General features: G+C 32.2%; 1 protein-coding gene across 1 annotated transcript; it reads right to left on the reverse strand.

The window, feature by feature from the left end:
- Positions 1-326: 326 nt before the first annotated feature.
- LOC131841450 (uncharacterized) lies at positions 327-27,973 on the reverse strand. The gene is made up of 16 exons (XM_059189773.1): positions 27,815-27,973; positions 22,679-22,720; positions 22,028-22,072; positions 21,316-21,375; positions 20,954-21,007; positions 17,597-17,934; positions 16,766-16,912; positions 16,387-16,436; positions 9,251-9,348; positions 8,857-8,985; positions 8,190-8,447; positions 7,381-7,493; positions 6,148-6,268; positions 4,690-4,793; positions 4,043-4,307; positions 327-3,589 (listed from the first exon to the last, which is right to left on the reverse strand). The coding sequence occupies exons 1-16, from the start codon at positions 27,875-27,877 to the stop codon at positions 3,437-3,439; spliced, it is 2,040 nt and encodes a 679-aa protein (XP_059045756.1). The 5' UTR covers positions 27,878-27,973; the 3' UTR covers positions 327-3,436.
- Positions 27,974-27,981: the final 8 nt, after the last annotated feature.

Consider the following 27,981-nt stretch of genomic DNA (forward strand, 5'->3'; position numbering starts at 1 on the left):
TAAATGAACGAATGCAGTGGAAAGGCGAGAGCGCAATTATTAATTTAACAATAGGTATAATAAGAAACAACGAGTATAAGCATGTAACTGCCGCCGCGCCGGGCTATCGTCACTAGTACTTAACATACTCGTATTCAGACATTTACTCATGAAAATAAATGTTTGTAGGTATTATTGAGGTATCGAAACCGAGACCATCGGAAGCAAGACGGTGTCCTAAAATAAAGTAACATGTCAATTATATCATTATAATTTATTTAGTTTTTTAATAATTTATTAATTTATTAAGCTTTACGCGTGAAATAAAAGTCACAAATGAGGGAAATTACTTTATTAAAAATTTACATTGCATTTATTATTAATACAAATACTGTAGATAATTAACTAGATTTTACTTACAACTCTAATTACAACACAAAGTAGGTAATTATTATGTATGAAAGATTAATTTTACTATTCTCTCCCATATTCATAAAACATCAAACTTCTAATAAACCATTGCACTGTTTTGAACATTTGGATAATTAAATTAGGTTTATCGGAGGTGTCAGTTTTTACAAATAGGGGCAAGATTTATAATTTACTTTATTTTAACTGCATATAACCATTAAATATATAGACAATAACTAGCTAATTAAGATTAACTTAATAAACATTAGGTAACTTGCAAAGACAAATTTTGAGATCAGTACATGAAAACAGACTAACAAGCTGTTGAACAATTTTTATTCTTCCCACATAGCTCAATTGGGAAAACTATTACGCGAATCTTGCGAATCTTTTATTACGTGCCTCTGTATGATGAAACAAGTGTCTTAAATATTTTTTTTTATATTGGAGATTAATTATTTTTAGATTATGATTTTTTTCTTTAAATATAGGCTAATTTAGTGAAAAAGAGATAATAAATAATTATATTAATCAATTAACGTCTTTAGACACGGACACTTAAAGTATTGGACGTTATAGAGTATTCAGTGTCAGTACACGATTCTACCCCTTTTCGTAAGTTCAATCAAATTGTTTTCCATTGCTGCAGTCCATAAAAAATTATTATATCAAATGATCTTAAACCTATACAAAATATGAGTATCATCACATATCAATTTTCGATCACAGCGAACTTACAGCTTTGTTGAACCTGTTACCTATAATATATTTAAAAATTTCGGTATAGAACGTGAACAAATTATCATAACTTAATAACTATATTATTCGAGATTAACGAGATCATATTTATTAAATGGAATGATTTTTATGTATAGGCGTGTACATTATATAAAATATACTGGTATCTTATACGATGTTATTTGTTTTTATATAAAAAAAAACTATCTTAGTGAGATCGTCTACTACAAACTCTTGACCACCGTCCACCATCTATATAAATACGCACCGAAAAATAAGAATTTACAAAATCGTTGAACTGAGCTAACGGCTAACGACTGAGCTCTCAAATTTATATAAAATCATCCTGTAAAGAAGAGTTTCGCATCTATACCAAGCGTTTTGAACATGGAATATAACAGGTTTTCTTTTATATATTTATATATAAAGGTATGAGTAGATGCAAGGGTATTAAATCTAATTATAAGTAAATAGACGCTACATATGTGATGTGATTAGGATTTTAGTAATTTAAACCCAATGATTATAAATTAGGACCTCATAATCAAGACTGTTTGTGACGATCTCTCAAAATTTGTAGTTATGTTTTAACAAAATTCGCTTTCGTCACTTTCATTATTCTGTCTTAGGTACTTCTCAAGTTGTTGCAGAATTAAAGAAATAGCGCTGTAATTGAGGAACAAATGAAAGATTCTATAATTTTTCATTGTTTCTGAACCTTCTATGAATTTTCTCTTTGTGCGTAGGTATTATAGAAAAAGTGTACGTTGACCCTATGAATAATTATCTACTGTATAAATATTAATTATATAAATTTCAAAATTCTTAGAACTATACCTACTTACTTAGTTAGCTTATAACTTAAATCATATGTTCAATAGTGAGAGGTGAATGATGAAAATCGCTATGAACTTAAATATTAAATGCAATCATAAATTTAATAAAAACAGTGATTCATTTATTTACAACAGGTACGCCCGTTGTTATGATATTAAAAAAAATAAGAAAAATAAAAACATATATAAGTAACAAAATTTTAGAAAATCCCATTACTATAATAACTATTGACCAAAAAAGAGAGAAAAAAATAGTAATATACTATGGCTGCACTATGGGTCCCATCCTTATATTAATAATAGTTTATTACCCTTATAGCATGATATATCATTAATCGTTGGGTGTAATTCATAGTAATAATAGTTTTTGTAACATATGTTAATTGAGTACATACTCAATTCCAAGAACTTGCTCCACTTTCATTACATGAGCAATGTTCAAATTCAATTCTTATACTGATTCTACGATGGCTCGCGAGACAGTAACAAATCAATGAGACCGAGTGGAAGTTTATTTATTACGCAGACTTTGGCACAAATACTTATTGTTAATGTATATTAAATAGTTTTATTATTATATTTCCAGATTGTTTGTCCTCTAATATTATTACTACCACAGAAAAGTCTATTCTAACAAATATACTTATTAATCACAAAGGACCCTGCCAAGAATTAGATTGATACAGTCGAACTTACATGAAAGATGTGTATAGAAAATGTATAAAAGGGAAAGTTGTATATTATACATTATATTATATATTAATTATATTATTCTCTTCTCTTTTACATTTCTCTGAACGAGGCATCATGCATCAGTCAATACTAATACAATGTCCCAACTATTTTCAATGACGATACCTCGTTCTGAGGCGAAAGACGTATAGCAAAATAACCACTAAATAAAATATATAAGGATATTGATAAGAGAGAAGGATAAGACCATACCCGCTGGGTCCTTCCAAATTAAAATATATAATATTGGCCGACCACTAGAAATACCTATATATACATACATAATATTTGTTTAAAGATATTTAATTCAAACTTGAGAGTACTAGGTACGGCTTTTTATCTTATAATAACATGTATAAGATTTTACTATCACTATGGCCATGAATAATATTTAAACCAAGACACGTATGTAAGACGGTCTGCCTAATAATAATTTATTATAATTAATAAAATGTGATTGAAGTAAATAATGGATTGCCACAAGGCTCCCCTGTATATTTTACTGCTGTCGTTACGTACCTGTAAATATTTAGTAACAGCGACAGCAGTTAACATGTTGAACTGTGAGCTAGAGATGACAATTTTATACAGGCTTTTTCAAATATCGTCTTCGTCTCGAGTGATTTAAGCAATAAATTAATAGACAGCATTTTGAGATAATTGGAATATTCGTTACGCCTTTTAGCCGACATTTTAGGCAATTTGCGAACCAGATGACCTTCCTTATATCGGGTTTTGTTTCACAATAGTCTATCAAACCACATACGTAAGAATATCTCCTTCCGTTCTATATCTTCTAGTGTAGAGGCGTTGTTAGAACTCAGCAACATGGATAAAACACGTGAGATTGCTGTGAGCCTCTTATGTAATGAATTTGTAGTCAGTATCAGGAACTGTAACAATAATTTATTGATATATTTGTAGATATACACCCGTATAGTTTACATACCATATTTGGCTTAGTTATTAATAAAGAAGTGACGTGCTATTTTTTGTAAATACTAATTGTTACTGTTATATCACTTATGTGTGTAGTAAGGAAAGTAATTTATAATAAGAATTAGTTTTCAAACAAAATAGCACAAGAGATTAGTCACAGTACAAAAAAAATTAAGAAATTTATATAAGTCCTTAATCGTCTAATATATTGTTTGAGACGCAGTATTTTCTAATAAATGAATATGGCTTCCCGCCTGCGATAACGGTATACTCTGATATCGAGTAGAGGTAGAGTTGATTTAGCCCATACTGACGAACCCATTCCCCTCTACATGTGGTATTTAAGAAAAACAGAATAGAGTAATTTTTCAGGCGGACAAGGTGACAGGAAATTATATATATCTCACCTTAAGATCCTGGCAGAGTGGCAGTATGGAGATGATCCACCAATGCCAAATTGGTCCATGAGCGGCATCCCACATCTCAAAATCCGTATCAACTTCAGGAATATTACCATATGCCAAAAGTTCAAACTGAAGGGACTCATCCAAGGAATTGAGCCACACGGATGACTTGTACGAGATTACTGTGCTCTGAATACACTGCTGTGCCAGAGTCGGTATATCATTATCGGACACATCATCGAATCTTTCGATTAAAGCTACGTCCATCCTGGAAGAAAACATATTTTATTATTAGTAAAGTGTTCATAATATGGTTCTATATCATTTGCGCTGTATCATGGTGCGGGTGACAGTTTCATTAACGTTTCGTTTCACTCTTAATAGTTACCGCGATTTTCAAATTATGACTTAGTATTTTAGCTGAACCACATTCGTAAGATATTAAATAACTGTATTAACTTAAATGTAGCAATTGTTAAATGTAAAATTAGAAACTGTCACTCGTACCACGTTACAGCACACACAGTATAAATCATGTTCAAAATTAAAAAGAAAACATGAAGTGTTAAAAAATATGTGGTTTGAAATAACATTTAGTTGTCATTAATACTTCATGTTCAGGCCCTAATGTATGATAACTTATCACTAACCCGTCTTGGGTGTCCCTCTCGATCATTCTAAAGCGCGAAACACCGATAGTGGTCAAGATATAGCTGCCATCCTCGAAGAGCAGGCAGTCTCGTAGTTCTAAAATCTGAAATTAAAAACAATGAAAAGTTAATGAATAAAATTAACTAAAGTTATATAGTTAGATATAGTTATATCGGTTTATATATCGAGAATCAGACTACAGTAATCGTTTACTACGTGGGCCGCATATTTGTTGTACAAATATAGCAAGTCATAAATTTAAGTCCATTTTAAAACTATTGAAATTTGGTTTTTAACTTTTTGTTTATTGTAGAATGCTTAGCTTTGTTTCGAATACATAAATCTAAACATATTTCTAAATTTACGACGTTCTTCCTGGTATATTTGTCTCAATTAATGGTTTATTGATTTCTTCCATCTCTTAATGTACAATCATCTCTACTATAGAATAGAAATAGATATTTGAATAATCTTTATTCAAAACACTTTCATATAAACACATTTCAATAAACAATATTTTATTGATTTTACAGCTTATACGAAAAGTCGCCACAAGAACGAGCCAGAGACACCATTATATATTTTAGATTTCTTATGAATACAAACTGCCAAATGCAAGATTGACCAAAGTAAATAAATATAATAGCTATGTACTTGAGTAACAAAATAAATCAGTTAACAGTAATAATTAAGAGTAGACTCCACAAGCAGCACCCGATAGTGAGTTTCACATCGGAGTCTCTAAAATATGTTTAACATAATGATAATAATTTTAAAATTTAGTCTTTGTAGCAATCTATACATATAAATAAAATTGGGGGTGTCTGTTTGTAATATTGAAATAATCGTTTTTTACTACATGATTATGAATATATATACGGTAGATATACCAAAATAACATTTTGTATGTCTGTCGGTCTGTTTGTTCCGGCAAATCTCTGAAATGGCTGGACCGATTTTGATAGGACTTTTTTTGGCAGGTAGCTGATTAATACGGAGTAACTTAGGCTACTTTTACTTTAGAAAAATAAAGTTAAATTCCTCCCGGACGAAGACGCGGGAACAGCTAGTATTCAATAAAATGTATATATTAAAATCACCAAACACTATATTTTTATTGTTACTATTGAATACTCCTTTCATATATGTTGTATTACCTATTCAAAGACATTATAGTCACTATATACATACAAGTATTTTTCTAATTCTAAATTCAGAAAGATTAACGATATAAGTGTGTTTTTTTCTTTTATATTACTTTACAAACATCATACAAATATCATAGGGCGTCCCCTTATACTACTACTAACTTTCTATTAAAGCAGCTGACAATACTTTAGGGTTTTTTTTCTATACTACGATGGTGGCAACAAGTTTAAGCTGAACATCCTCTTATTCCCCTCACTTAAAGAAAGCATTGAGTATATAATGGTATGAATAATTAATGTAGTACTTACTGTGCCATATTCGCAATCATTGTCATTTGCCAGCATACCAAAAATATGCCTGTCAGACTTCAAAATATGACGGACCATGACCCATTGTCGTGGCTGGTAAATGTAAACTGAACAGGGTACTCTGTAATAGTTAAAAAAACAAGAATTAGAATGATTATAGGTACTACACATATATTTTTTGTTTTTATTTATTTATTTCGATACTAGGGGCCGATATTATAAATACCTTACAGATTAACATGCATATGAAAGATATTGAATAGGAAAAAATATATATAATTTGTCAAGGTGTGGCACGTCATTGATGATGGTAATCTGCCAAAGTAGCGCCGAAACACCAAACAAACGCCTTTTATACTACTATGATTGCAAACGCTTGTTTGCAATCATAGTAGTATAAAAGGCGTTTGTAAAAAAAAAAAATACGGCCCATCTGATAGTAATAAAGGTTACCGTGGCTAATGGACGCCTGAGACACCAGTTCTATTAGGTGCGCGATGCAGACCCTTAAGAATATAGGGTTAATATAGTTTTGGGGTAACAAATAATTATCTGGGGCGACGACAAAGGTCCCATTAGTACCTCGCGGCAGAAGTAACATATCTCTCACCACTCTCAATCAAATAGCGAAAATAACGGATTTGTTTGTGTCAATTCACAAAAACAACGTTATAATTGTTCGTTATACGTATGTTACATTACCGAACATGTATATCTAATACTATATGTATTATATGAAGTATTGCATTAGAGCTAGGCCTGTAGTAATAGTTGTGCAAATAAATATATTTTTTGTGACATTTGCAAGTGGTAAGCGTCTCTTATGTATGTCTAGTATATCAACTGTATTATGGACATTATGTGGTAGATAATACGGCATTCTTGAGATATTGTGCCTCCACTCACTCCCTTAATTCGACTGCTATATCTTCCATATCAAACCAAATGAGTATTCTTTTTTAAAAAGTGCTCATGCAATTATAAATATAATATTAAAACTTTAGAGTAATATATATGTATGCATAAATTATGCACCAGAATAATACATAAGCTATATTTTATTTTGAAATTTAAATATTAAAATGTAACGCGGGTGAAACCGCGGGCACTGCTAGTTATAAATATTACTGTGTAGTATATTCCAGCAAGCTTTCTGGAATAAACTGATAAAACTGAGTTATGAAATTGTAAAACCGAAAATACTCAAATAAATACAATACATTTGACACTTACCCCGGATAAGCTATAGTGCAAGAACAGATCGGGATTACGTTAGGATCTAGCCTCTCTACTGATACAGCGTCGATCGATTCCAATGCTAGATGCAGGATTGCGACTGGCGATTTCTGTAATGTACACATTATGAATGCTAAGATTATCTTTTTACGGGTCTAGACTAAAAGAATAGCAGCTATAATTAATTTATAAATGGCTGGGCGGAGCTACTAATGCATCAATTGAACGGTTCGTCCGGGTCTTATCGTAAATGTGTGGCCAGGGTTACTCGACACGATTATCGGAACGAACATTATCGAGGCAATATTAATATAACACAAAAGAGTTTTGTTGAGATTGAATCCCAACGTAAAAAATGTTCATACGCAAGTAGTAATGAAAACTGCAGATTTGAGAATGTAGCATTAGATACATACCCAGTTACTGGGTTATTATTTTCTTATCTCTAATATTAAAAGGTCAACAAAGTTTAATGACATTCGTATACCTAATATATCTAAAAATAATTATCTTTTTAAAGATAACCCATTACAACCAATAATATTCTTATATAAGATTTACCAAATGGTAAACAGTACCAGAACTTATATATTGTATAATATAACAATTATATATATACTTCTATTAAATTATGGTTCACTTTTGACCACTAGTACATTTTTATCGTTTGTCTGATTTACTAAACTAGTTTTGATAAAATGATATTGTAAAATTGCTTACTAAATATGAACTAAGAACAAAATGGTACATACAGAATCATTGATAGTTACAGTAAAATTATAGTATCATAACAGAAAAATACTTACAGAACTGAAATCGAAATCGGCCATGGATCTTTTGCACAAGGGACATGGCAGATTATAATCTATAGCTCGTTCTACACAAATCCTACAGTAGGTATGACCGCAAGATGTCGTCACAGGATTGCGCAGTGTCTCAAAACACAGAACACATTCGACATCTTTCAGCTTCAGCCACATTTTAGCGGACTGCATTTTAACCAAGTTGCGTAAGAATTTTTCAAGCCTCGGAGAGTAGTATTCTTTGGCGATATGTACCATCACCTGCAAAACGAAATTCAATTTTCGAAGTTAGCAATCTTTCTTAATTTAAGAGTTACGCTCTTGTCGGTGGAACTCGTGCCACTTTTCGCGATCTTCCACCATTCTCTTTAAATGTTGATACGATACTACTCCCATTTTGTTTTTAATTTTCTTGATGTAATTATGTCTCGGTCTTCCCCTCCCCCTTCCGTCTATTTTTCCCTTAATAATAATTTTCATAAAATCATTGCGCCTATCAAGTGTCCTAACACTTTATTTACCAAAGTTAGCATTGAAAACAAATTGTACACTCAAACAATCAAATTTATTTGTTTAAATAGTTGAAACGACAATGTAAATATTATAAATTGAACAAGTAATATAATAACGTTTGACTTAAATTTAATTAATATTTCTTTATTTTACTAACCTTCTGCATAAGTCTACGCGCTTTAATCGCGAGTTGATAGGTCCCAGTGACGATCACTCTAGCTAAATGACTGGCGGCTTCTAAGAACTGGGCTGATTCGATCAGATAAATTGCAAAGTTAAAGCGAGCCTGAAAACAATATTACAGAATTTAAACAATTTTAATTGTTTTTATCTGTCCTATACATCCATACGAATATTATAAATGTTAAAAAGATGTCGTAATTCCTCTGTATGTTGAAATTTTTTTTTGTAGGTATTTAGTATGGAGTCTCAGTGTCAATTAAGACTCTTGTTCTCACTTTATTGGTGCTTTATTCTGATAAATCAATTTGATGAATTTGTAATCGTGAGTAAAAATTTGTTACTTTAGCGAAACTGTATTTTAAACTTACTTGTGCAGTTATGGGCAGTCTGGATGCTTTGTCTAATAACTGGCATTCTCCCTCTGCATTGGCTGGCAATTGGCAAGAGGTGCTGCTGGCTGGTAATGCTGTTTATAAAGATTAAAAATAAGCCTTTATTACATAATGGCCAACATCATGATAACTAACAAGGGGATAATGTATTAATAAGAGATACTATATACATTTCCTAGAAATACTTTTTATTTAACCGTTCAAGTTAATGCATATAAATGGTAATTATAAGTTGGGCGAATTGTACAATAATGTTTTGGGTTCTAATACGTTGACCAACTCCCCTAAAAATTGTTTTTCTCATACATCATCCTCGGAGATAGCAATCAGATGCATTTTTATAATATAAATATATAATATAAGAATATATACTATATAATACTGATCAACACAAGTCTGGTTTCCTTAATTCTTTTTCTGTTTTTGGTTATTTTTATGTATCTGACTATGAAGAAAATACTGGGAGATTGCTAATAGCTTATTTCTTTTATATACACAGTTTTATCATTTTGACGAAAAAAATATAGTAAATTAATACCTTACATTACCAAAACTTCTTTTGAATACTATCAATGTCACCACAAATATAGCAAAAATGATCAGGATTAATTACACATCTTATTGATGAAGCCATATCCAAAAAAACAAAATATATTTCAGTGTCCAATAAAAAACGCAAATCTAAATTGAACATAGTAAATGAGGGATGTTGGCTGTAACTCAAAAACAAAAGCTGTGAGAGAAAAATTGTTGCAATATTCAAAGAATACGCGTTAAATTGAGGTACAGACGGAAGAAACTCGAAAGAAACAAATTTTTTTTTTAGATCAGTGTTAGTAATAAGTTATAAAAATTGCAAAACTTATTTTACAAAAATGCCTTTACAACGCCCCACGCGGCCTTTTCATAATGAAGCCCAATATGACTGTGACATTTGTATGGTCCGCTACATAACGCTCTGATGTAACAAAATGGAGTTATAGTTTGCATTTTATTACATAACTAAGTTTCAGTGATAAGCTTATACAGTTATTATTACCTCTATAATAGTACTAATTATACTAATTGCATCCGTAGTTCCAGAGAAATCTATACATTGTTTCGAATAGTTACTGAGCGAGATAAATATAGCTCATATATAGAACGACTGTTCCGGGATAATTGATACGTTCCTGGTAAAGATACTTCAACACATTATTTATTTAATATTATCTATCCTTGTTATATTACATCTATACCAGTGTTTTCCAACATACGGCCCATGCCACATGGGCGGGCAATTTGATTTTTAAGGTGGGCAATTTGAAAATTGACTCGATACGTGTTTAACCCTTTTACACCAGGCCATTTCATTTTGGTGCCTAATTTAATAAAAAATGCAAATTCATAAATTTATATTTTGGAGATTGGGAAATATTGACCTATATTAATATTATAAATAATTAATCATATAAACGGCAACCAACATACAGACATCCTTATCAGACTGACTAAACAGCTTAACAGATCTTAATGAAGTTTGCTGTGCACTTTATTTAAAGTCCTAGTCATACATACTAAGTAACCTACAACTTATCTATCGATCTATAGACCTATAAAATAATTGCCAACCATCTAAAAGAATAAAAAATAATAATACAATAACTCTGGCCAATTCTCAGCGTCGTCCCAAGATATGTAAATAATACAGTAATAAATGTTCATAATATAATACAATAAATAATAGAATACTTCCGATGGTTCTGGTTAGATTCCTCACACGGCACAAACATTTGTTTTCTTGAGTATGATTGTTTGTATCGGTCTGGGTGTTTTCTATGTATAATATGTATTTACGAAAAATAATATACATATATCTATATATTTGTATAAGTTATTTAGTACCCATGACACAAGCTTTAGCTAGCCTGACTTGGATCTAGATGCCGCTGTGTGAATTGTCCTGAAATTATTATTATTATTACTATCTATTTTCCATAATCCTAAGTGATAAAGGTTGTCTACCCTTGACATTTATTTTTTATTTTTTAGACAATTTTTATTTCTTATTGTAGCATTAATAAATACATACAACTCAATTTCCACCCGATTTAAGTAATTTTATAAAATAATATGGCAAAACAACGTTTACTTATGGCACTCTTCGTCATGTCATGCATACTCTAATGAGCCGTTAGACAAAACAGACGAATAGGGATGTAGTGGTGGTGATTTTTATTAGAATTTTTGATTATACCAAAACCAGCTAAAATTGACGTTTTTAATGTAATTAGAATGGCCAATAAGCTGTATCATCTGATGATAAGAGGTAACCGTCATCCATATAGATAAATATCACTACTATATTCGTATACATGTCCCGTGATAATGAGTTGCACTCCAGAAGACTAAGTGTTATGCCGCTTATCTTGTAAAATCACTACCTAAATCATAACCTAATAACCGGAACCCAGCTTACAAGCTGATTGCGGGTTGAAATAGCTGGGGTATAGGGGCTGACGAATTTTTACAGTCTACTTCTGTTGAAACACATACATAGTAACCGTGTGGAGGACCCGCAGGGCCGTCTTTCACGTATTAGAGGCCCTGGACACATTAGAATAATGGGGCCACTATGACCATAGTAATAATGCACTATTTTGTTAGAATAGACAATCATTTTATAACATGACTCTTAAAACAAACCAGGCAAAAATAATTTTAAAAAGTTATGTGATGAGTGTTTCAAGTTCTTGCTAGATTTATAAAAAAAACGAACGAATTGACCATAGTCGATAAGCATTTGTTAAGACTGATTTTCAGGCGAGAGTTACAGTAGTTATCGGTTATCGTTTGGTAATTCAGTAGGGACTAGGCCCCAATCCATCGCGGGGACCGGGCACGTGCCCAGTGAGCCCAGTGGGGAGGAGGGGCCTGTAAGGAGCCTGAGGACACGTAATATGAGTATAGTATTTCTGTTCCTATAGAAATTGTTACGAACTCCGACTTAGTGATTAAAGAATAATAGGTTTTATAAGTAGATATAACCAATTACACAATGCATAGTTGAACAGTTTATATAGACTACAGATAATGTAGGTACTGTAATGGGAATAAATGTGCATCGAGCAATGAACAGTCGTCAATCAATTTAAGTAAATATAAACAATAGTAATGATCACAATTTATTGCAATTGATTGGTGATGGTGGACACTGATACAAAGATATTTCAAAGTCATGACAACTTAATCACGGTATTACCTGTATAAGGCTTCACGTAAAGACGTGATCACGTAATGACTTGTCCATAGTGCATTTCACTTATATAGACGACAGTTGCTACTGAGATGAGCATCGGCTTACTTATCGTTCCAATTAAATGTAAAAAAAAAAATACGCAACAACGCTATAATCACTATAAATAAAAGTAATAATTATTGGCTCAATAGATGAAACTAAAACTCTCTACTTCAAACACTTGATTAGCCTCGTACACTCGTGCCACTTACCCGTACATCTCTATTATCGTACGCAATGATTACTTAATATTCCGATTTCTTGTGTGACATTTTCTGATCAATATTACTTTAGTAGCATCTTGTATATTTGTATTATCGCTTATCTTACATGCGTCATATACGTGAATAAGTTATTGGATTTATTATTCAAGTACCTACATAATTATATAACTCCATATATAGGTAATATAAGCATATTTTATAGTGCACTAACTCAACATTACCATGGTAGCAACTGATATAATAACATTGCTTATCTCGTACACGTGATGTACAACCTAGGACACATAACAGTATCAATGTATAAGTTATTAGGTTTAACATAATTACTTAAGTCACAGAGTAACCTATATTTAGTAGCGTAATATCTAAATATAATGTAACCTGCGACCCAGCGCCGCGTTCTCCGTAGTTGCACCGCCAACAATATGGTTACATAACGCCATGTAACAAACAAATAGCCGATTTACATAATAGCGTTGTTGGTTCGCGATTATAGTCTTGAATGTCCACGAGACGTCGTATTGCGCGCCCGTACCTCCGTACCTACTTTATATTAAGGTTCTTACGAAACAAACGCTTTTAAATTATTGATTAATATTTAGCTAACTTCTATATACATTGAGGGTGAGTTAAGGGATATATTTAGAGAATAATTGCCATTATAAAAATGAGTTAGATTACACAATTGTATATTGTATTTTTAAAGCTACTGTAATATTATGCATGCGTATAGTATAATAGCATTATGTAACTAACTATAACCCGCGACTTTGTCTGCACAACCTTTCATACCTTAATTTACGTCCTTTTTTGCATCTAACAAGTATTTTTTATGAATATAGACAGACTAATTCTAAGATATTGTGTTTTGATGTATATTGATACTAGTAAACTGTGGTTCGTTTTATTTATTAAGTATTGCTATTTCCCCGACTGTCTGCTTTTTTTGACACAAAATATAACCATCCGTCCGTCAGGCCGTCTTCGTGATACATATCTATCGTAACGTCAAAATTCTTTAAATTCAGTTTTCCCGCAAGGCTCTGTATTTGAGAACCCCATTGTCAAGTTTTATTATCTAGTATAATAGTATAATTACATTTACCGATTACAATATCTCCATTTTTAATTATCCTTATCTAGCTATCAGCCTTTTATTCAAATAAAGTACCACGTACACTACGTAGAGCTATTTATTATTTTATACAAGCAACAAAAATTAATACTTTAATATTTAGGGAACAAAATCGTAACTTAATATCGTTATTAAAACTGCCATGATAATTCCTATTTTCTCTAAAAGTACAGATTCGCAGGTGTTTACTGTACATATCATTACAACATTGTAAGAATTTTTCATAAGATTACAATAAGTTGTTAAATGTTATCAAAAGGCCAATGGCTGATAATATGTTTATAAATATACAACACCGATTTGTTCGAATGTTTTCTGATGAGAACTAAAATTAATAATATGTTATTATGGGTATGATAAATAGCATCATAATAATTATGAGAAAATAAACATCGCAATTTCTATCCTTCAAGAAGATATAGTGTTTAGAATAATGACCTAGGCGCTGAACGAACGATGAAACAGGTGGCGTGGGCAATCTGAAATGAGTAGACTTCAGACAAATTGTTACATGTCCGTCTTGTTATGGAGAATTTAGAAAATACGCCTACGCTTGTGTCGAGTAGGGTACGCGGCAATGTTTTAAAGTACGGCCAAATAACGGGCATTTCTATTCATCGCACAAAAATCCCATTATCTGCTCACCACTTTAAATAGGCACTACTGCATTTATTAAATAAAATGTCTTTCAAATTACAGATAATAATATAATAACACCATTATATGATACTTCATAGAAATGGGATGTTTCTGCAGAAATCCAGTACTATGACCCAGATACAGAATATTAATACTATAATTGTAAATGTTTTAAGTGCAACTGTTTCCGTTAGGTCTCTGGAACTCTAACTACCACCGACTTTAATTCTTTAATCCGTGAAAAATATAAAATCTCCGATTATATGACATGAGCAGTGTTTTTGTCTAAATAAGGAATCCTCAAGCAATTGATCGAAGCTTGGATATATTGTTTTACCTATAAAATTTCACTGAGGTGGACTTGGCATATAGTCGTCTGAATGGGCAGCTACGTCTCGCATATTTCGACAGCCAAACATTACTTTGTAAGTAATGTTATATAACTACATGAATTTACAGAAGTATGACGTCGTAGTCCTCGCAAATGGCAATAAATGAGGAGCACTCAGTTGTCATATGGCTCTACATGATGTTTATGGTATATGTGGTGGTTCCCGTGTATACGCAACGGTGACCACTTACTATCAGTTACGCATCAGCTTGATTGCAATTCCGTCGAATAAAAAAATAGCAAATGAAAATTATTATATAAAGTATTTTCATTTAATTAATATTTCAATTTCAGTAAACACGAAAACTGTTCTTAGTATGTAATATTAATAAGAATCCGTACTATTGTTATGAATTCGAAAGTGTGTCTGTCTGTCTGTTTGTTAATTTTAACGGCTAAATGGCTATTATTTATTCCCCAATCCTTTATACCTAAAATACCTAAAGAGAGCATAAAGTAATGGGGTCGTAATTATGTAATTTAAATCAAAGTCGCTGTAGCATTATAAACAGAAAGAGTTGCACTGTTTCGAGTGTTGCAAGCCCAGAGAACGCCGGTTTCGAAGAGCATTATGACATTTATTTTGTGACATAACTGGTTAAGAGCATAATTGTAACTCGATTTTTACGCGTTGTTTTAACGCAATTAATGAAATAAAAGAAAAGCAATGAATCAAAAAATCTTGTCTACACAAAAAATGACGGTAAGTAGCTAGGTAATTATAAAGCAAAAAATATTTTAAAAATATCGCAAAGCGTAATCCTAACGCGTCATTACAATAAAGGGAAAAATAAATAATAAACAAAAATAATAAAACAATATAGACAACAAATAAATAAACAATTTTATAAAAAGCAATAAATAACATTGTACTATCCCTGCCCACAACAAAGTGTCATATAATTAAAAGTCTGTAATTTAAAACCTATAATTAGCAAAGTTATCTGTGTATTACAGACGTTTGGCGGTCACTGCCACATTTTAATTAATGTGACACTAAGGAATGTGTTTATCTACATATACATTATCTTTTTGTAATAAAAAGTAAGCTAAATATGTCCGATGTTTTCGGCCCGAAGTTTTTTTTATTGCCCTCCATTTTTATGTAACTTTGCTCTAACGATAAAACATTTTTTGTTATTAATAGACACAAATTGATAAACATACACATACATACATAGGTAAGTGTGTAATGAGAGATTATCATTTCACTGTTTGAGATAACAAAAAATAGTATATATAGATAGTTACAATTTAATCATCACTGAAATATATAAAAATATCCTTGTTAAAATAAAATACGTAAAAATTACCGACAATATTAAAATACATAAGTTTGCAACAAAGTCCTTAATACATAAGTTTATGATAATGTCCAACGCTCAAGCAATAATTTATATTTTCACAGTGCAATGTAATTATTGGGTAATCAAGAAAACAACTCACATTTCATTTTCTTCTGGCGACTCGCCTTAAATAACCGCTTCATGTAGTTTCTGTTTAAGGGAAAACAAAGGTATTATCAAAGAATATTATCAAAGAAAATAATATAGGACTGCGCTAGTGTAAGCTATATTTGTTTAAAATTAAAATAAATAAAATTTTGTAAAATGTCAAAGATTAGAGAATTGTTAGTAATGTGGACTAATGGTTTCATTTCTAGCAATGTCAGATGGACCACCACGGTTTTCCCTGAAAACCATCGTGATAAACTGCTGTAGAATTTCTCACGATCCGCTGACGTGACCTCATCCTCATCTTATCATCCTTCACAGGTGCCTAGCTAGCAAGTATATGGGTGCAACATTCGTTTAAAAAATATTACCTTAGATTTTCTTCACTACATTTTAGTTTTTCAAGTATATCTCTGGCCATGACGCTTACATGCAGCGTCTCATAACCTGCTTCACCACAGGGACATCCCCTAAAGCTTTCATCCATTTGGAACTTGAGCCGATGGGCTACAATACAGCTGATGAAGAAAAATAAATAAAATAATATAATACCATAAAATTAATTTTTGCCCTTTGCCTTTGAAATGTGTCACCTAACATTTCATTACGATTTCAATTTCAGCAAACACGAAAACTGTTCTTTGAATGTAATATTAACAAGAATCCCTACTATTGTTATGAATTCGAAAGTGTCTGTTTAATTTTCACGACTAAATGGCTACATGGATCCTAATGAAATTGGATATGAATATTTTTGATATATCGTTTATTTATTTATTTTTATGTAAATAATTTTAATGCACTTTCTAAATGGGTAAATCAAAAAATGTAAAGGGGTAAAATAGAAATAGATGAAGAAATGATGTAAAGAGTTTTTTTTCGGACTACTCTAATAATGTTGGCCACAGCTAGCCTTTACAGCTTCACCGGACTATACTATAGAAGGCGAGTGCAGATGGCAATCCAAACCCGTAGAAGGACTTATGGAGCGGCTGAAGACCAGCTCCCATCTGACGGATACGACTTTAGTCTGAGGGCACCGCTAGGGGGTTCGAACCTTCGCTTCAGGCCATCCTAATTTCGATCCCCGTTTGAATTGGACGGGGGATCGATCTAGGGGTTGTATTAATATACATGACAATAAATATTTATGCACACGGCACATTCAATTATAGTAAAACTAAGACGAAATAAATGCATACCTCATACAACTGGTGTGTCCACATTTTCCCGTTACAGGTTCGGAAGGTAAAAGGTTGCAACAAACGCATTTCATACTGTGCTCATCTATAGCGGCGTTTCTCAACGCACACTGAATTAGCAGACGCATCATTCGATTCGCCCGCACGTGATGTATTGTTGTCTGCGGCGAGTAATCGAAATATCGGAACGGTCGATGTTTCGATTTCTCCGCATCCTTATAATTTGCGCGAATTGGTATACGCGAGGGCTTGGTACACGAAATTATGCATTCGTATATTTCAATCGGGATTTGAAACGGACCGTGCTCCTTTGATGTGGAAGCAGGCCAGTCTAGTACCTGAAAAAAATATCAACTGAATTTAAATTTCAAAAGATCTTCTAATATCTTGACTGAACGGCCTCGGTGGTCTAGCGGTATAGGACGCCGCCTTTCGTCCGATAGTCACGAGTTCGATTCCTCGCACGGTACAAACATTAGTATTCATGAGTATGATTGTTTGTATCGGTCTGGTTGTTTTCTATGCATATTGTGTATGTATTTACAGAAAAAAATATATATCTAAGTATTTATATCAGTTGTCTAGTGTTTATCGTGGGACTAGATGACGTGTTAATTGTCAAGGGTTATTATTATTATTATATATAACTCGATTTGTAGTTATGATTGACGGGACTCCAGCTCAAGAGTTAACATGGCAAGTAAAATTATAAGCGTCCGTAGTATCTGACTAATTATTAAAAAAAGTAAATATTCTGAAACAGCTGCGATAATTAATCTAATTACAGGTTTCGTCAAATTAACAACAATGACATCACGAAACATGTTCTTACCTACAAAAATGAAGGCGTTATATAAACATTGGATTTGTGTTATCTAAAACGTGACCTCACACACGAGCGCGATAACTTAACCATTCACGACAACAACGGACCAAATATAATTGTAATAAGTATGAAGTGTAACTGAATTAACACGACTGAATGTATTTTTTACACGCTTTATTTACCATAAAATTATTCATGTTATGACTCGATTAGATACATTAATTACATAAAAAGTTTGTTTGATATCAACTTGTAAATTCAATAGGTACTAACTACTAATGTATTTGTAACAAAAGAAAATATATTAACTAACATAATTTATATTCTACTTTTAAAGGGCTATTTAGCGTTTTAATCAACATACGATTTTATAGTCCGCACAAGTAAATATTAGTTAGGTGATATACCTAACTAATATTTACTTGATTACTACATATTATTTTTTAATTATTGATTAAGACTACTAATATTTGTACTGCAATTAAGACCAATAACAATAAATATACAATGAATTTAAATTAGTTACATAAGAATCAATTACACTTACTTATTCCTCTATTATTTACTAACTTCATAAAATTCACTAAAATCTTATCTTAAAAGGTGATTAATACACAATACAAAAAGGTGTTGTTCTAAAATGCTTCCGAGTAAACAATAATTTGACAATAAAATGGCACGCGGTCTTGTGTACAAGTAGGCAGCGACGTCGTCGCTCAAGTAACCAAGTATGACAATATGAACTTGGCCTAGTAAGTGGCTGAACGCGAGGGTGAGGCGTAGGCCGCAACGCGGCGCGCGGCGATTGCCTCTAACTCACCCATTGATGTATTCTGAAGCCGCCACGTAATAATAGAATACAATAGATATATCAAATACAAAGGACTAAATCCAAAAATAATTTATCCATTTAGGACATTTTAGCCGCTTATGAACCTACATTTTTTCCTTTGCCGTTCAGTTTAGTATATAGATTCAATTGAGAAGAACGATCAAGGAACTCAGTTGAATTACATATTTTTATTTTTTTAGTCAGGTTCTTTACACTGTTTATTTATATAGGTGCATGTCTAATATTAAATGAAAATCCCGTGCATGAATAACTATTGCCAAGCACGCTCGTCATTCAAGTTATAGTTTAGTGAGTAATAATAATAGTGAGGGTTTGCTACTACTAAACATTTGGTAATAAGTAATAACATTATGTTGCACCGGGATAGATAGGGAAATATTTCAGGTACATTATTGAAGGTCCATACTGAAACGGACATATTGTATTTGGAAATGATTGAATATATCGTAATAACATTATGTGTAACCGGAATAGACACGCAAATATTTCAGGTGCATTATTGATGGTCCGTACAAAATTGAATAGTGCAAAATCTAATCCTATTAGAAAATAATTTGCGATCCCCATCAAATAAACTAAACATTTGTAATACTAGAACGTAACTAATACAATGAATGAAAATAATGTAAGACAATACACATTTAAAATTATTACCGTTATGCTCGTTTGCTACCAGCATAAAAAAAAGTTGTATAGTGCTCTGTATATGTATATATTTGTAGATTGCTAAAATATTGCAATTAAAATAATATTTCCTACTTAAATGTCCAATAAATGTCGGTATGTATCACAGTTTATTTAACTTTAGTACACATAATGAGATTGATGTTCACATACTAGTGCAACATTATTTTTGATCTCGTTTCAGTTATTAAATTTACAGACTGCGTCAGTTCTCCATACTCCGGACATTTAATATCGCGTAGTTTTTTGTTAAAAATAAATAATAAACCAAATGGGATTACTGTACTTTCTACCCCTCATATGGTATATTATACTACTATACAGTCTTTTCTAATACGTTTTAATAAATAACATCTCAATGATTCCTAATAGAGTAGGTCGAGTTGTGATGAAAAAGCAGGTAATTCTCTGGAGGATTCTACGACTGGCGAGAGTACGGGAGTCAGACTACCGGTTTGACCAAACATTCAGTCGTCTCAATATCATAAAAGTACCTACTTATCTTGAGACTACACGATCGTAAGCACTAATGGTAATTTAATACATTTTATCCGATACAAATTGTTACGTTGGCAGGTGAGATAGAGATTTCCCATACGAAAGTGCTACTTTGCATTTGACGACATCCTGTCGATTAAAAGTACAATAGTAGGTAAACAACCAGTTAATAATCAGACATAATGATAGTTTTAATAATAAAAATACGGACAATGTTCTCATATTCCTATTTCAACCGCCAAACAGTGTTTTGTTGCTGTGTTTCGATTCAAGGGTAGGCAGTGAAATTACAGGATAAGAGGCATGGCATCTTAATACTCTGGAATGGCTCTGGAAAGTTGTAAGTATGGATATTTGTTACTCTTTCACGCAAAATTAATACAGTATAGCTTATGAATCAGAATAACACCTAGGCTATATATTTTTTTAATTATATATTGAAATGTAACGCGGGTGTAACCTTGGGCACAGTTAGTACAAAATAAATTCTACTGACGTTTACATCACGTTTAGAGGATGGTCCTGGTACAGGCGTTTGATTAATGAAAATCTGTAAGAGAATACAGTATCAGTAACTTCACTAGAATTCAGAAATTCAGATAAACACCGGATTGAAAAGTGCTGAAACGTTCTCAACAATGAATTATACCGGCGCAATACGAGTATAATAGAATTGTAACTAACAATAATATAGATAAATATCTATATTATTATTATTCTATTACACATTTTAGTGTGTAGGTATTAGTAGTTAGAATATCTTGTGATATATGTTTAGAAATATCTTGTTTATCTGTCATAAGAATCGGAATTTTCATAATTTTACCGCAATAATACATACAATAAAATACTACTTACATTTCTTATATCACGTGTAGTAGAGGCGCCAGCTTCAGGTGACTGATTAACTGAAATAGCCTGTTAGAGAGATACACTATTAACAACTTCACTCGGACTCAGTTCAAAATTTCAGTTTAACACCGGCTTGAAATGTTATTATCTATTATTATCACCAAGCGTAGGCAACAAACTGAAGTTATACGTACAAATACCGTTTAATGTTAATTTCATAGAATAAAATGGGAATTAAAAATGTACCCGTTATTTCATTAGTTGATTAAATATTTTAATAGGAAGTCTGGTGGCACTTTTGTAATATTTACATTATTATATACCTAATACTAAATTGATTGTTGTGAGTATCCGAAGCGATATCATTCGATTCGGAACTCAAATACCAAAATCAAAACAAAAATTGTACTGTATAACCTAATTTTTTGTACACATATTAAGTAGAAGCTAAGTATTTTAATTGTATACGACATACCGACGGTTATCTCTTAGCATACGATAGACTGTCAGAGTTTGTTCTAATTACATATATACCTAAATGTCAAATTACAACGGATGTTAATCCTAATCTATAGCCAACAGGTAACTTGTCAAGTAAACCATCAGCTTCTTGGTTATTCTAAAATACGAAGTAGACATCTTTTACAAAATGTCCCCGCATCCATAAGCCGAATAGGTGAAACTAGCCCTTTTATAAAAAAACTAGTTAATAACTTACTTTTGAACTGCTACCTGCTTCTTTCTCTTCTGAATTTGGTTGGCCCTGTAAAATTTGTAATAGGTATAAGTGTTACTTCATCTAGATAACTATTGATATGAGCATTTTGCCAATGTAATATTATTACATTGATCCTTTAGTATAATATGAAACCTATATGTTATTATTCGTCAAACATAACCAAATTTAAATTTTATAGTTATACCTCAATGCGCGAAGAGGTACACAATTACAAACAAACAAACTAGTTATAAAACTTTACGAAATGATAGTTTTAGTCCTGAAATAGTTGGTCTATCCTTAGTTAAATCACCCATTGATTGATAAAAAAAAGAAGCATGACGTCTTAAATAGCAACGTGTCAGTTACCCTGGAATAGCAATGTGTCAGTTACCGGTACAAAAGATAACTTGATGTACGAGGTGCTGTTAATGTATTACAGGCGACGGTTATCGCTTAACATGAGATAGACTATCAGACAATTACATAAATAAATGACAATTTACCACGAATGTCAATCGTGCTGTTTTAATCTATAGTCAACAGGTAACCTGTCAAGTGAACCATCAGCTTGTTTCCTATTCTAAAACGTCTAATAAAGCCGAATAGGTACTGAACACTATCCCGTTTAAAAACTGGTTTATAACTTACATTTGAACTGCTACCTTCATTCTGGTCTGCAGTTAGTTGACCCTGCAAAAATTTTGAACAGTCATAGATCACGAATGTAAAAAAAATTGGTAGATACCGAAATTGTCTTTCTGTTTCAATATTATATACCATTACCCATCTGTAGGCATAGATTCGTGCCATGGTATGGAACACTTTGGCAATGATATTATAGAGTAGGGGAGGACGAATAGTAAGTACTAGGGACCAATACCAATACTAGTAGACCAATTACCAGTTGAGTTTCTTACCGGTTCTTGTCTGAAGTAACTATGGTAGAGATTATAGTAGAAAATATCAAGTGCACTAGAGACCGAAAGGCAATGCAGAAATGATTATGACTTTGACAAGCAATGTATAGTACATTGCTTCACATGTCTTTACATTGCATCCACATGTCTTATCCATCGAGAAGCCGAGACGTTAATATTGTTTTCTTTTATCGTTCTCCAAAGAAATAGTCAATGTAAGAGATAATCAGCATGGTCTTTGTATTTTTATATGTCACAAATTATTTAAGAGTTACTATAATTCTGATATACCTATAATAATTACCACAGTATGCAAATTATGTTACTGCGTACTCATCTATGTAAATACTGAATGGAAATTAAAAAACAATATACAATACCAAGTCGTGTTATCACTAATCGGAGAAAAGGGGACTGTTAGTAATGTGGATTAATAACCTCATTTCTAGCAAACAACCTGACATAGCACATTTATAACAGGTTGACCTCCAGGCGTTTCTCCTGGAAACCATCGTGGTAAATTGCGATTTGCAAAAATGGGCTAACTGACCTGACTTCTTGCTTATTTTATCATCCTCCACTCGTGCCCCGCAAGCGTAAACCGATAGCGCAGCCGGGAGCAACATTCCATTATCATCCGTAAAGAAAATACACGAATAGCGACAATAAAAGGATTTTAAATGCGCTGGTGTTGCAATTTATTGGTTTTTAATCGCCCCTATTAAATGCACATAACTACCCAAATTTAAAAAAAAACTCGATTTACATAGCGGATCTTAATCATATTCCGCAAATTCAATATCAATCTCATAATCTACAAATTAGAAGGCTATATTCTGTACTGTAGGTAACAAAGGCGTAGTATAGTACGATGTAAGGTAAGGCAGACAATAGTAGACGTATTACGTATACATAATTATTTACAATAATGGTTGTATAAGTACAACAGAGTTCTCACTAGTTTAGTTGCATGATTATACAAGTGAGATAAATTTTTGGTTTTTAATAGACCAAAAAAGAAAAGGAGAAGTCTCGATTGACCGACCCATTTTTCTAACTGTATTTTATTACGTGTCTTGAGAACTTTTTTGTATCTACCGATTTTGAGGAGTATTTTTTTTATTTAACCTCTTTTGAAAATAAAAGAAAATATGTGTTATTGTGGGTGACAATTGATAATGCGATGCCCGATAGCCAATGGTTACCCCGAACCATCACGTTAAACCGTCAATTTTTTTCTTTATACTAAGTACTACTATGGTGGCAAACTAGGATACGGCTCATATGATGGCAAATGGTTAGCATACCGTATTTGGTACCTATTCCAATTACATAAATTAAACAATAATATTAGGTGGGTTGATTGTAAATTATTGTTATTACCGATGACATGACCTTAGATGACCTTGTGACGCGTTACTCCCATTAAAACTTTACGTTTGTATAAGCTCATACAAAATTTAAAAATCGGTGTCCTAATAACAATTAGGTTGATAAAATATTAATGGTAATATTTATTCAAATGACCTTGTAACGCGTTACGCCGATTAAAACATTACGTCTATAGAAATTCATACAAATTTGAAAATTGTGTTCAAATAATAATTAGGTTGATAAAATGTTAATGGTATATATTTATTTAAGTGACCTTGTAACGCGTTACTCCCATTAAAACTATACGTTTGTATAAACTCATACAAATTTGAAAATCAGTGTTTTAATAACAATTAGGTTGATAAAATGTCAATGGTATATATTTAATTTAAGTGACCTTGTAACGCGTTACTCCCATTAAAACTATACGTTTGTATAAACTCATACAAATTTGAAAATCAGTGTTTTAATAACAATTAGGTTGATAAAATGTCAATGGTATATATTTAATTTAAGTGACCTTGTAACGCGTTACTCCCATTAAAACTATACGTTTGTATAAACTCATACAAATTTGAAAATCAGTGTTTTAATAACAATTAGGTTGATAAAATGTCAATGGTATATATTTAATTTAAGTGACCTTGTAACGCGTTACTCCCATTAAAACTATACGTTTGTATAAACTCATACAAATTTGAAAATTGGTGTTCTAATAACAATTAGGTTGATAAAATATCAATGGCAATATTTATATCAAGTATACTAATAAATGGTATAAAACAAATAAATGAACGTGTTACCATAGTATTGCTTACGCGACGCTTACGCAAAGTCAAGTAAGTGGGGCTTATATAACGCGACCCAGTGGCACACTGACTGCGAATCGCTTGCACTCGATACCACCTACTTACATTTGTTCGTTTACCACAACGCAACCAAACTACGTAATAGTATCTGCCCGTTATCCAAGATGTTTTTGGTACCTTATTTAATACCAAAGAACATTACATTTTATGTTTTATGTCATAAATGTAAATTTATTTCTATATACTATTATGATTAAAAATAATCTTAACCTTAATCTTAATAATATTATTAAGTTTGTAAATGTTTATGTTACTCTTTCACAAAAAAACTACTGAATGGATTTTGACGAAACTTAACAGTAATATAACTTATGCATCAGAATAACAATTAGGCTACATTTCATATTGAAATTTAACGTGGGTGATACTGCGGGCACAGCTAGTAATATTATAAACCCGAAAGTTTATAATGTATTTTTTTTTTAAATATAATTCGAGTGAAACCGTGGGTACATCTATTTCTGTATATTAACTAACTACTCGCCCTGACTACGCACGGGTGTACATATATTATACGTATAAAACTTCCTCTTATATCTATATATATCTATTAAAAATACCGATTCAAACATTGGGACCGACAGCGACAGCGACTTTGTTTAATACTATTCTATACTATGTAATGCTTACCTCCGCAAGTAAGCAAACGCAATGTAATTATCATATCCGGTGGGATTGGGATTTTATACCAGTTGTTCGATATGTGCCGGCAGTAAATTAGGTATAATAATAGTAATAAAGATTGTCATGAGTCCTGGATGGACCATTCCATATATTCCATATGTTTTAGCTAACTAACTTCAGCTGGGGGTCTAGGAGACTGTTAGTAAGGTAGACTGATGATCCTATTGCTAGCAATATACCATGTCAGGTTGACCTCCACACGGTTCCCACTGGAAAACATCGTGATATTTTTTTGGCAAATTTGTCAAGATGGGCTAACTGACCTGAACTCATGCCCATCTTGTCATTCTCCACTGATACCCCGCCAGCGTAAACCGTTAGCACAGGCGGGTGCGCCATTCCATAGTCATCCATAAAAAAACTAACTTTAACTATTATGTACTGCTTCTTTTTTAATATAATCTATTGATTGTACAAATAAAGCGTTATTATTATTCATCAGACGGCGATCTGTTACGTTTTCGTAACCGCTGTATTCGAAATAACAATATATATATTTTTTTTAATTGTATCCTGATTGGAATAAAACGTACACGGATTTTTAAGTGAAACTTACAATTAGATTAGAAAAATCAACCGGCAATCGGCAATGCACAATTACCAAAAATAATAACAATCGTGATTTAATTATAATTTAAAAATCGAGGATTCTATTACGCTAACAAAGTTTCGGAATATTAGTTTTTTTAATATGACGGTTGGCTTTAGGTGCTATCTGGCTTCTCTTAAAGGGACTTGGCATTAAGGTAAATAAATCATTAACGGTAAGTAGGTATGCAGTGATTTTAACGACTGATTTGAGCGTTGTGAATTTGAAGAAGAATCATAGTTGGTTGTTATATTCGGTACTAGCTGACCCGTGCCATTGCGTCTGCATTGCATTTGTCATTATGTGTCGCCCAATTTACCTTTTTAAATTATAGCCTATGTGTTATTCTGATGTATAAGCTTTATTAATGTAAAGTTTCATAAAAGTCGGTTCAGTAGTTTTTTTTGTGAAACAGTAACAAACATCCATCCATACTCACAAACTTTCGCGTTTATAATATTATTATTAAGATTATCCATAAATGTACGTCGGTAAATACACGCAATAGCAAGTTGGGGGCACAGCTACTTATAAATTATAAATAAAGTATATAATACACGAATAACTATAAAAAATGTATATACATTTGTTGTCACAATTTATAGGTTTTTAATCGCCACTATAAATACAACCATATATAAAAAACGGTCATCATATATGATACGGTAATTTCAACATAAATTTGTATATTATACGCGAATAGATAGGGAAATACGATTGTTAATATTGTGGACTAATAACCTCATTGCTAGCAATGTACCACATCAGGTTGACCACCACGCGGTTCCCCTAAGAGACCATCGAGGTAAATAATAATTTGTTCTCATTCTCCACTAGTGCCGCGCCAGGGTATACCCGTTAGCTCAGGCGGTGCAAGATTCTATCGTCTTCCGAACAAAAAAGGCCGCATACCTAATTAAATTTCTACGTTAAATATTATCAGGAGGCAAAGATTGCTTGGTGATGATGTGGAGTACCACCTCGCTCGTAGCATGCGTTTGACGTCGCTTTATGCGATTTTACCGCGGCCACTAACTTGAACTAAAAGCGGCTTTTGAATAAATCTATAATTGCTTATTTTCATTTTTCTCATTTTATAATGTCGGGTACGTGGGTGTGGCCACGTGCCCAAGATTATAAAATTTTTGCGCATTATAATGCATAATATACTCTTACTTAATTTTCTTACGTAATAACCGCGTGGTGCTTACCTATATGAATATTTCAGTAATGAAACAGTTATAATATTATAAAATATTACATTATGTTTATAAAATTTTACAGCGCACTTGTTACTTAGAACTACCCCCGTAAGTCGATAATTATTAAAAAATTAAAATAAGTTTATTACCTTTTCAAAAACGAATGGAGAAGATGATGAGACATTCGCCAAAGAAGACTCCTCAGAATCCATTTTCTATTCTGCGGGCCACGATGGTTGGAAATAATAAAAGCGCGGTATATCTTAAAGAGAATCTAAACACGTATAATCACAAAGATGCTAGTTTATGAAATGAC

Source organism: Achroia grisella, unplaced genomic scaffold (genome assembly GCF_030625045.1).
Source record: "Achroia grisella isolate CSIRO2021 unplaced genomic scaffold, CSIRO_AGI_Agris_v1 utg1064, whole genome shotgun sequence".
In the NCBI taxonomy this organism is placed as follows: domain Eukaryota; kingdom Metazoa; phylum Arthropoda; class Insecta; order Lepidoptera; family Pyralidae; genus Achroia; species Achroia grisella.

What these genes read in the sequence shown, in the direction of transcription:
- LOC131841450 (XM_059189773.1), bottom strand. Translation starts at nt 27,877, where the DNA reads ATGGATTCTGAGGAGTCTTCTTTGGCGAATGTCTCATCATCTTCTCCA. An exon ending in CTACACGTGATATAAGAAAT is followed by an intron (nt 21,008 to 21,315) that starts GTAAGTAGTATT and finishes ATTCTCTTACAG; the next exon opens with ATTTTCATTAATCAAACGCC. An exon ending in TGTAGTGAAGAAAATCTAAG is followed by an intron (nt 16,437 to 16,765) that starts GTAATATTTTTT and finishes TCCCTTAAACAG; the next exon opens with AAACTACATGAAGCGGTTAT.